We start from the raw sequence: 12533 nt of genomic DNA on the forward strand, positions 1-12533 counted from the left end.
AGAGAGAGCATAAGCAGGGAGAGTAGCAGAGGAAGAGGGAGAAGCAGGCTCCCCACTGAGCAGAGAGCCTGATGCAGGGCTTGATCCCAGGACCCCGGGATCATGACCTGAGCTGAAGGCAGATGCTTAACCAACTGAGCCACCCAGGGGCCCCTGTTATACTAAATTTCTTATGTGTGAGTTTAAAGTTAGTATTTAAGCAGAATGTAAGGCCCTTATGGCCAAAGACTGTAACTTCTTTTATTTTATCCTTCCTTTCCTCCATTTTTGCTCTCTCACTCCTTTTCTTTCCTCCCTTTCTCCTTTCTTTCCTATAGATTAAAGCATTTCACATTCTTAGAAATGTCTAGATAAGGTGTTATATTTATTTCAAGGATAGAAATAGGGGTTAGAGGTAGAGAACGTTCTATGGGAAAATGGGTAATTCAGTTTATCTTTGCAGAACATCCAAGAGATGGAAAGAGGAGAATTCAAGGCAGAGGAATGGTATGATTAATGATATGAAGAAAAGCTAGTGTGGGATGTGTAAGGAACTGCTCATTTTTTTGTCAGAGTAGAGGACAATGGAGGAGAATGGTGTGAAACCAGGGCATGGAGAACCACAAGCACCAAGAAGCTGAGCAGTTTGGGCTAGATTCTATTAGCACTGGGAAACAACTGAAGGTTTGGAGGTAGAGGGTTTATTTGACTTGAGCTGGGCTTCCAGAAGACTGACTTCATATGGGAGGTATAATGCAAAGCCTGAACTAGAGAAAAGACAGGGGACATAGAAATGAAGGGTTCTCCAAAAGTGACAGAGTGTAGAATCAATGGAGCTTTACTGTTTACTAGATGTAGGTCACAAGGAAGAGGAAGGAAGGAAAGATGGTAGGGATACTGTGATACCTAGTGGTAGGGAGGATGATGCGGTTGTTAATAGAAACAATAGAAAATGAGGGACAGTTGTGACAGAGATGATGACTGAACTTCTTTTAGGCTGAGCGTCTGTTGTAGAGTAAATTTTTTTTAAAGATTTTATTTATTTACTTGACAGACAGAGATAACAAGTAGGCAGAGAAGCAGGCATAGAGGCAGAGGAGGAAGCAGGCTCCCTGAGGAGCAGAGAGTCTGTTGCAGGGCTCAATCCCAGGAACCTGGGATCATGACCTGAGCCGAAGGCAGAGGCTTTAACCCACTGAACCACCCAGGCACCCCGTAGAGTAAATTTTTAATAATAGTTTACTGATCCACAGTAGCACTGCTGAAGATAATATTGCCTTTTTTTCCCTCATAGATGACAATACTAGATCTTAGACTGGCATGCTTAATTGTACATTTTAATTGTAAATAATACTACAACTTTGTTCTCAATAGACCAAAGCATAATTATTATATGAGGTTCTCTCTACATCGTGAGGGTTGGGAGGTGAAGATAAACTTTAATAAGTTGAGTTGAGGAGATTCAGTGTCTGAGAGGCCAAAGGACCTCATTGTTGATATCTCATATTTACTTAGTGGCACAACAAAGAGCAGACCCAGTTCTCCTGATAGCCAGTGGTGTATTTAGTTTCTTATCTGAAGGGAGAAGAAGGTCTTGGCAAGTTCAGAAGTGGTACCATTCTGTGCTTGTAATTTAAGTGTTTTGGTAAGTATACTTGCAGAATGTGGAAGGATATATTCCCTTTCTGCCATTTGTGGTTTATAAGATATAGCATTCTCTTTAACATGAAATAGAAACTTCCATCAAGTAAATGTTTCCTGATGTCCCTGTCCTTTCACTTAATTGTTTCCTTTCATTGTTTTTCCTTCATGAGAATTAAAACAATACAGTTATATAACATACTGTATGCACCTAGTCCTAGTTTTCTCTTAGAGGTAACCATGGTTAGTAGATGATAAAAATCCTTTCAGACTTCGGTTAAGCAAACATAAACTTTCTCTTTGCCTTTCCACATCCATTTCCAGAACTGTCTCATAAAACCTTTCCACTCTCCCTCTGACTGCCAGCTGGATATTGATGCTCAAGGCAACATTGAGAGCCATTGTGCTGAATCGTCTATCAGTCCGGGCCCCTGAATGACTATGTGGAGCAAGCCCTCCTGGGGACCGGATGGTAAAGAAGCAAGAAATAACTGTCTATCATATTGAGCAACCGGAATTGTAGGGCTTGTTCATTTTAGCAGCTATCACAACCTTAGTTAGATTGGAGGGTTTCTTTGTTGTGGCTGGAGTGAACTGGGCATTGTCTGACTATTTTTTTTTGGCATTAAAAATGCTATAGAGAGAGGAGTCAAGATGGCGGAGAAGTAGCCCACTGAGACTACATCAGGTAGCAGGAGATCAGCTAGATAGCTTATCTAAACATTGCAAACACTTACAAATCCAACAGGAGATCGAAGAGAAGAAGAACAGCAATTCTAGAAACAGAAAATCAACCACTTTCTGAAAGGTAGGATTGGTGGAGAAGTGAATCCAAAACGACGGGAAGATAGACCGCGGGGCCGGCTCCCCGCAAGCGGCGGAGCAACAGAGCACAAAATCAGGACTTTTAAAAGTCTGTTCCACTGAGGGACATTGCTCCAGAGGCTAAACCGGGGTGAAGCCCACACGGGGTCAGCGTGACCCCAGGTCCGCAGGGTCACAGAAGGATCAGGGGTGTCGGAGTGTGGCAGAGCTCGCAGGTATTAGAACAGGGAAGCTGGCTACAGAGACAGAGCTGAGGAGTGAGCTCTCAGCTCAGGGTTACCTTGAACCGGTTGCAGGCTGGGTGAGCTCGAAGCGCGGCCAGAGGTTGGGGATACTGGAGTGATTGGGCACTGTTCTCTGGGGGCACACTGAGGAGTGGGGCCCTGGGCTCTCTTCTCCTCCGGGTCAGAGACTGGGAGGCTGCCATTTTCATTCCCATCCACCGGAACTCTACGGAAAGCGTTCAGGGAACAAAAGCTCCTGAAAGCGAACCCGAGCGGATTACTTAGTCCGGCCTCCGGTAAGGGCGGTGCAATTCCGCCTAAGGCAAAGACACTTGAGAGTCACTACAACAGGCCCCTCCCCCAGAAGGTTAACAAAAAATCCAGCCAGGAAGAAGTTCACCTACCAAGGAAAGCAGGTTCAATACCAAGGAGAGCAGCAGAATTCCAGAGGAGGAGAAAGCAAAGCACAGAACTCATGACTTTCTCCCCATGATTCTTTAGTCTTGTGGTTAATTTAATTTTTTTTTTCAATTTTCTTTCATCTTCTGCTAACTTTTTTTAAACTTTTACCCTTTTCTTTTTTAACATTTCTTAACTAGTTTATCTAATATATATATTTTTTCTTTCTTTTTTATATTTTTTCTTTATTTGTTTTCTTTTTTAAATTTTTTCTTTTTTTTCCTGAACCTCTTTTTATCCCCTTTCTCCACCCCCCCCCCCCCACGATTTGGAGTCTCTTCTGATTTGGTTAAAGCGCATTTTTCTGGGGTCTTTGCCACCCTTTTAGTATTTTACTTGCTCCTTCATATACTCTTATCTGGACAAAATGACAAGGCGGAAAAATTCACCACGAAAAAAAGAACAAGAGGCAGTACCGAAGGCTAGGGACCTAATCAATACAGACATTGGTAATATGTCAGATCTAGAGTTCAGAATGATGATTCTGAAGGTTCTAGCTGGGTTCGAAAAAGGCATGGAAGATATTAGAGAAACCCTCTCTGGAGATATAAAAACCCTTTCTGGAGAAGTAAAAGAACTAAAGTCTAACCAAGTTGAAATCAAAAAAGCTATTAATGAGGTGCAATCAAAAATGGAGGCTCTCACTGCTAGGATAAATGAGGCAGAAGAAAGAATTAGTGATGCAGAAGACCAAATGACAGAGAATAAAGAAGCTGAGCAAAAGAGGGACAAACAGCTACTGGACTACGAGGGGAGAATTCGAGAGATAAGTGACACCATAAGATAAAACAACATTAGAATAATTGGGATTCCAGAAGAAGAAGAAAGAGAGAGGGGAGCAGAAGGTCTATTGGAGAGAATTATTGGAGAGAATTTCCCTAATATGGCAAAGGGAACAAGCATCAAAATCCAAGAGGTGCAGAGAACCCCCAACAAAATCAACAAGAATAGGTCCACACCCCGTCACCTAATAGTAAAATTACAAGTCTTAGTGACAAAGAGCAAATCCAGAAAGCAGCCCGGGAAAAGAAGTCTGTAACATACAATGGTAAAAATATTAGATTGGCAGCAGACTTATCCACAGAGACCTGGCAGGCCAGAAAGAGCTGGAATGATATATTCAGAGCACTAAATGAGAAAAACATGCAGCCAAGAATACTCTATCCAGCTAGGCTATCATTGAAAATAGAAGGAGAGATAAAAAGCTTCCAGGACAAACAAAAACTGAAAGAATTTGCAAACACCAAACCAGCTCTACAGGAAATATTGAAAGGGGTCCTCTAAGCAAAGAGAGAGCCTAAAAGTAGTAGATCATAAAGGAACAGAGACAATATACAGTAATAGTCACCTTACAGGAAATACAATGGCACTAAATTCATACCTCTCAATAGTTACCCTGAATGTTAATGAGCTAAATGCCCCAATCAAAAGACACAGGGTAGCAGAATGGATAAAAAAACAAAACCCATCAATATGTTGCCTACAAGAAACTCATTTTAGACACGAAGACACCTCCAGATTTAAAGTGAGGGGGTGGAAAACAATTTATCATGCTAATGGGCATCAGAAGAAAGCTGGGGTGGCAATCCTTATATCAGATCAATTAGATTTTAAGCCAAAGACTATAATAAGAGATGAGGAAGGACACTATATCCTACTCAAAGGGTCTGTCCAACAAGAAGATCTAACAATTTTAAATATCTATACCCCTAACGTGGGAGCAGCCAACTATATCAACCAATTAATAACAAAATCAAAGAAACACATCAACAATAATACAATAATAGTAGGGAACTTTAACACACCCCTCACTGAAATGGCCAGATCATCCAAGCAAAAGGTCAACAAGGAAATAAAGGCCTTAAATGACACACTGGACCAGATGGACATCACAGATATATTCAGAACATTTCATCCCAAAACAACAGAATACACATTCTTCTCTAGTGCACATGGAACTTCTCCAGAATAGATCACATCCTGGGTCACAAATCAGGTCTCAACTGGTATCAAAAGATTGGGATCATTCCCTGCATAATTTCAACCACAATGCTCTGAAGCTAGAACTCAATCACAAGAATAAATTTGGAAAGAACACAAATACATGGAGACTAAACAGCATCCTTCTAAAGAATGAATGGGTCAACCAGGAAATTAAAGAAGAATTGAAAAAATTCATGGAAACAAATGATAATGAAAACACAACAGTTCAAAATCTGTGGGACACAGCAAAGGCAGTCCTGAGAGGAAAATATATATCGGTACAAGCCTTTCTCAAGAAACAAGAAAGGTCTCAAGTACACAACCTAACCCTACACCTAAAGGAGCTGGAGAAAGAACAAGAAAGAAACCCTAAACCCAGCAGGAGAAGAGAAAAAATAAAGATCAGAGCAGAAATCAATGAAAGAGAAACTAAGAAAACAATAGAACAAATCAACGAAACTAGGAGCAGTTTCTTTGAAAGAACCAATAAGATTGATAAACCCCTGGCCAGACTTATCAAAAAGAAAAGAGAAAGGACCCAAATAAATAAAATCGTGAATGAAAGAGGAGAGATCACAACTAACACCAAAGAAATACAGACAATTATAAGAACATACCATGAGCAACACTACGCCAACAAATTCGACGATCTGGAAGAAATGGATGCATTTCTAGAGACATATAAACTACCACAACTGAACCAGGAAGAAATAGAAAACCTGAACAGGCCCATAACCAGTAAGGAGATTGAAACAGTCATCAAAACTCTCCAAACAAACAAAAGCCCAGGGCCAGACGGCTTCCCAGGGGAATTCTACCAAACATTTAAAGAAGAACTAATTCCTATTCTCCTGAAACTGTTCCAAAAAATAGAAATGGAAGGAAAACTTCCAAACTCATTTTATGAGGCCAGCATCACCTTGATCCCAAAACCAGACAAGGATCCCACCAAAAAAGAGAACTACAGACCAATATCCCTGATGAACACAGATGCAAAAATTCTCACCAAAATACTAGCCAATAGGATTCAACAGTACATTAAAAGGATTATTCACCCTGACCAGGTGGGATTTATTCCAGGGCTGCAAGGTTGGTTCAACATCCGCAAATCAATCAATGTGATAGAACACATTAATAAAAGAAAGAACAAGAACCATATGATACTCTCAATAGATGCTGAAAAAGCATTTGACAAAGTACAGCATCCCTTCCTGATCAAAACTCTTCAAAGTGTAGGGATAGAGGGCACATACCTCAATATTATCAAAGCCATCTATGAAAAACCCACCACAAATATCATTCTCAATGGAGAAACACTGAAAGCTTTTCCGTTAAGGTCAGGAACACAGCAGGGATGTCCATTATCACCACTGCTATTCAACATAGTACTAGAAGTCCTAGCCTCAGCAATCAGACAACAAAAGGAAATTAAAGGCATCCAAATTGGCAAAGAAGAAGTCAAACTATCACTCTTCACAGACGATATGATACTATATATGGAAAACCCAAAAGACTCCACTCCAAAACTGCTAGAACTTGTACAGGAATTTAGTAAAGTGTCAGGATATAAAATCAATGCACAGAAATCAGTTGCATTTCTGTACACCAACAACCAAGACAGAAGAAAGAGAAATTAAGGAGTCAATCCCATTTACAATTGCACCCAAAACTATAAGATACCTAGGAATAAACCTAACCAAAGAGGCTAAGAATCTATATGCAGAAAACTATAAAGTACTCATGAAAGAAACTAAGGAAGACACAAAGAAATGGAAAAATGTTCCCTGCTCCTGGATTGGAAGAATAAATATTGTGAAAATGTCTATGCTACCTAAAGCAATCTACACATTTAATGCAATCCCTATCAAAATACCATCCATTTTTTTCAAAGAAATGGAACAAATAATCCTAAAATTTATATGGAACCAGAAAAGACCTCGAATAGCCAAAGGAATATTGAAAAAGAAAGCCAAAGTGGGTGGCATCACAATTCTGGACTTCAATCTCTATTACAAAGCTGTCATCATCAAGACAATATGGTACTGGCACAAAAATAGACTCATAGATCAATGGAACAGAATAGAGAGCCCAGAAACAGACCCTCAACTCTATGGTCAACTAATCTTTGACAGAGCAGGAAAGAATGTCCAATGGAAAAAAGACAGCTGGGAAAATTGGACAGCCATATGCAGAAAAATGAAATTGGACCACTTCCTTACACCACACACGAAAATAGACTCAAAATGGATGAAGGACCTCAATGGGAGAAAGGAATCCATCAAAATCCTTGAGGAGAACACAGGCAGCAACCTCTTCGACCTCAGCCGCAGCAACACCTTCCTAAGAACATCAGCAAAGGCAAGGGAAGCAAGGGCAAAAATGAACTATTGGGATTTCATCAAGATCAAAAGCTTTTGCACAGCAAAGGAAACAGTTAACAAAACCAAAAGACAACTGACAGGATGGGAGAAGATATTTGCAAACGACATATCAGATAAAGGGCCAGTGTCCAAAATCTATAAGGAGCTTTGCAAACTCAACACTCAAAGAACAAACAATCCAATCAAGAAATGGGCCGAGGACATGAACAGACATTTCTGCAAAGAAGACATCCAGATGGCCAACAGACACATGAAAAAGTGCTCCACATCACTCGGCATCAGGGAAATACAAATCAAAACCACAATGAGATACCACCTCACTAGTCAGAATGGCTAAAATTAACAAGTCAGGAAATGACAGATGCTGGTGAGGATGTGGAGAAAGGGTAACCCTCCTACACTGTTGGTGGGAATGCAAGCTGGTGCAACCACTCTGGAAAACAGCATGGAGGTTCCTCAAGATGTTGAAAATAGAACTACCCTATGACCCAGCAATTGCACTACTGGGTATTTACCCTAAAGATACAAATGTAGTGATCCGAAGGGGCACGTGTACCCGAATGTTTATAGCAGCAATGTCTACAATAGCCAAACTATGGAAAGAACCTAGATGTCCATCAACAGATGAATGGATAAAGAAGATGTGGTATATATACACAATGGAATACTATGCAGCCATCAAAAGAAATGAAATCTTGCCATTTGTGACGACGTGGATGGAACTAGAGGGTATCATGCTTAGTGAAATAAGTCAATCGGAGAAAGACAACTATCATATGATCTCCCTGATATGAGGACGTGGAGATGCAACATGGGGGTTAGGGGGGTAGGAGAAGAATAAATGAAACAAGATGGGATTGGGAGGGAGACAAACCATAAGTGACTCTTAATCTCACAAAACAAACCGAGGCTTGCTTGGGGGAGAGGGAGTTGGGAGAGGGGGAGGGTGGTTATGGACATTGGGGACGGTATGTGCTATGGTGAGTGCTGTCAAGTGTGTAAACCTGGCGATTCACAGACCTGTACCCCTGGGGAAAAAATACATTATATGTTTTTAAAAAAATAAGTAATAAATAAAAATTTTTAAAAATGCTATAGAGAATTTTAAAGACAATCATATTTGTCCTCCTTGGGTTGACCCTTGCTTATTATATTTACTTAAATTCAGCTGCTCCAGAAATGATGACACTCTTGACAATGCTTCATTTAGTATGTTAATCATCAGAATACAGAATAAGTCCTTTGAATTTGACTCTATCATATAAAACATGCAGAATGTTTTTTTGAATGTGAGATAAAGAGCTATCTAAAGGTAAAAAGCCTGGGGCGCCTGGGTGGCTCAGTGGGTTAAAGCCTCTGCCTTCGGCTCAGGTCATGATCCCAGGGTCCTGGGATCGAGCCCCGCATCGGGCTCTCTGCTCGGCAGGGAGCCTGCCTCCCCTCTCTCTGTGCCTGCCTCTCTGCCTACTTGTGATTTCTGTCTGTCAAATAAATAAAATCTTAAAAAAAAAAAAAATAAAGGTAAAAAGCCTATGGTTCCCTTTCTGGAATTTCTTTCCATTCCTGAAAATGCAAAGCAGACCAGCCACCAATATACATATTCTTTATAGAGGAAACAGGCATATCGTCAAGATAAACCAGTTCTGTTAATGTGACTGCACATCCTCTAGAAAAAATGTATATGTATATATTTCTCTGCCAACCCCCTAAAAGCTTAGAATCCAGTCATTTCTGTTCTCATCCATGCATTTTAGTAGGCTTCTGCAAAACTCAAAACCTTACAGAGGAATAAACCTTTTTTCAGATCTAAGGAATTTCAGTGGTTGAGGAAAGTTCAAGCCAGATCCACTGCAGCTTAAATCCATTTTTTTACCCTCAGAGTGGAGTATATAATTGAGCATAAATGTGCTTCAAAATAGTTCTCAGGTATTCTGTTTTATATAGAGTCCAAGATGTATAGAATCTAAAAGCTCCTCCTTAAAAATAACTTAGTTACTCCTGTTGCCTCAAGATGAAGCACGAACTTCTAAACATGATGTATATATTCTTTTTTTTTTCAGGCTCTTGTTTACCTTCTACGCTCTGCAGCTTGCATTCTGTGTATCAGCCACTCTGAACCCCTTTAGTTTCCTCAGGGTGCTGTGCTCTCAGCCTTACCTCCAGCCTTTGCACATACTGTTCCCACTACCCAATTCCCTGCCAACTCCTCTTCCTTACCTTACTGCTAGTCATTCCTCAAGTCTCTGCTTCAAGGTCATTTCTTCCTTGTAGCCTACCCTACCTGCTCTCCCAGGCCAGATTAGGCGAGCTTCCCATCTCTGCCGTCAATATGTTATCAGAACACTTCACACATTGTAGCATAATTGAAGTTCATCAGTTGGTGTCCTTCTCTAGCTCGGAGCCTCGGTAAGGTCAGGGTGAATTGTTTACCAACACTAGGCCTATTGTTGAAGCCTATGTTGAAGCCTATACTATGAAGCATAGTAGGTGGTCAGAAATATTAAATGAAGGTTGCTGAATCTAGATGAGCTCTCCTCTGATGTTCTAGCCTACCACAACATATAGAAGCTGATGCTACTGACCCACCGACCACAGGACACTGAGCTGGAATAGTCTTATTCCCCAGGATCACTTGAGGCCAAAAGAACTGAAGAGGTAGAAGAGTTGAGCATAAAGCACGGTTTTCCTTTGTACAGAGTATAACTATATTCTGTGGTCAAATTCATGCCCCTGAGCTCCTGACTCTTAAGCTCTAATTAAAACAGGGTAACAGACTGACTCTGTAAATGATCCAAAAGGCTATCAACACAATTCAAAAAAAAACAAACCTCTCCCTGATTTTGATAATGGAAGCTTGCAGATCTGTTCCTTCTAACCTGACCCGCAGGACAAACACTCCAGCAGCAGCAAACCAGACCCTTCTACTCCGCCCACGCATCACTGCTCAGCAGGGTACCCACTGACTTGGGAACTCCTCTTGAACTAATATTTGATTTGCTCCAGAGTATCTCTGAACTTGTACACTTTGTCCTCTCTCAAAGTGGGGTATTGGCATTAATCTCCCCGGTCTTAAATGCGGCCTTGGATTTCTAATCGTGATCTTCCACCATCACCTCTTTGCCTCAAGCTTCACTGTGGTCTTCCTAAAGTCAGTGTCAAACGAAGCCATCCTCCACATGGCCCCGTCTGCGCTGCTGCCATTCCACCGCCATTATCAGGGCTCCCAATGACTCGAGGCCCCAGGACTTGGTTCTCAAATACCAGTGCTTCCAGGTCAATTTCGGGTATTAAAGTATGGGCGAGGGCCATGTGGGGAGAGGGAATGCTTACCTAGCACTATTTTTCTGGCATATAGGAGTAAAGCAGAACATAAGAAAATGGCAGCATGACAGCTGGGAATTTTCTCAGCTCACAGACCGATGTAGAAACACAGAAGCCCCCAGCTCCACACCCTCAGCTCAGCAGCGCAGTCTCTGCTGTGGGCCCCTATGAAGAAGGCTTCTGCAAGGGGTGTTGAATGGGGCCAGCCGACCCAAAAGTATTGTCGAGAGTCTTCAGGACAACAGGGGAAAGCAGGGAATCTGTGGGTTTATTCACACTAGCACTGTACATGCAAATTGCCCAGCAACCCATGGCTACTTTCTTACCTTGTGTAACTGGTAATACTGGAAGCCCCCGATTCCACCTTGTTCCTCGGCAGTCCAGAGCACCAAACGCAGAGTCCTCTTCGGTCGCAGCCCTGGGAAAAAAATAATTAAAAGAAGTGATCATTCAGTGGATTTTAAATTTTTAAAAAAATGACAAGGCCCCTCATCTGCATTCTGGAGGCACAAGGACATCAGAGGCACCCATATTCATCTCTTGCTGATGCGGCTGCTGTCGGAAGCAGAGTGTGGCTGACACAGCAAAGCAGCGCCCTCAGGGCTGATCTCCAGGGCAGGTTAATGGAGAAAGGGGTTGTGCAAATGCTGCCTGCAGGCCAAGAAGTGAGAGCCTCTAATCACATCCTGAACTGACAACCTGCCCAGCAGGACCCAGCGGATGGCCAAGGTCGGTGGAATGCTAGATTGCATATAGAAGATGCCGTTAGCAGGAGTTCAGGCAGATCAGGGGGTCTTGCAATGATAAACAGAAACCGATCATCTGGCTCTACTTCCAGGTAAGCTGTGTAGGAGATTGCTTCTTAGTCTCAATCCACAAGGATAGCTAGCTGCCCATGCTATCCTTGGTGAAGTCATGGCTGTGAAGCAGAGGCAATGTAATGGCTAACCATGGTCCTTTTCCTCTACTATTTGGAAATACAAGGTTATTCACTTAAGGTCAATGAAAACAGATGGAACGAAGCTGACATTTTACTTACCTTCTTATTTCACAAACAGCTTGGTGCCAATTTCATTGACTTGGGAAATACAAATTTGTATCTTGGAAGTTATTAAAGTTGTTGGCAGATCTGGCACGTCTAGAACCATTTTTGAGTGACTATGTCTGCTCAGTAGAAGTTAAATGAAAGGAAGTCTATTTCTCAAACTTAAGAAAATGGGAACACAATATGCTGGAAGTCCCATTTTGTGCCTAAGAATTAAAACCTGTTCAGATTTGGACCTTAGGTTGTTGTTTCAGAGAAATAACAATGACAGAAAAACAAGAAGCTTGAATCTTATTAAGAGACTCCAACCTCCTGCCTCAGGACAGGGAGCCACAGGGAAGAACTCCACGTGGCTCTGAGAGGGACCCACTACAAATCTCATGTGTAAGCACATGAGGACGGCCCCCTGGGCATGTGGCCTTCGAGGGAACAGGTTGGTCAACTGTAGTGCAGATGGGAAGGCTCCTGGGGAATGGAGCTCCAACCTGCCTTCTCCCGGCACTGACAAGGGTTCTCCTTTCATAAGCCCAGAGCTAGGGAACTGAACAGGAGCTACATTTCCCATTAAACTGAGTATTGTTGTGAAGCCACTTTGTATGTGAGCATTTTACCACCATTAAAAGAGCACAGCTTTAGGTTGTGGGCTGACCTACATTCCCATTAAAGCCTGGGCAA

The 12533-nt window shown here is 41.9% G+C and overlaps 1 protein-coding gene across 2 annotated transcripts in view; it reads right to left on the minus strand.

Annotated features, from left to right (window-relative positions):
• CPQ (carboxypeptidase Q) overlaps positions 1-12533 on the minus strand; it is a 502411-nt gene that overhangs the window by 122977 nt on the left and 366901 nt on the right. For both annotated transcript variants that reach the window (XM_046027443.1, XM_046027451.1), the window contains exon 7: positions 11140-11231. In XM_046027443.1, the coding sequence (XP_045883399.1) occupies positions 11140-11231 (92 nt within the window). The remainder of the gene's footprint in view (positions 1-11139; positions 11232-12533) is intronic.

Source organism: Meles meles, chromosome 1 (genome assembly GCF_922984935.1).
Source record: "Meles meles chromosome 1, mMelMel3.1 paternal haplotype, whole genome shotgun sequence".
NCBI lineage: Eukaryota > Metazoa > Chordata > Mammalia > Carnivora > Mustelidae > Meles > Meles meles.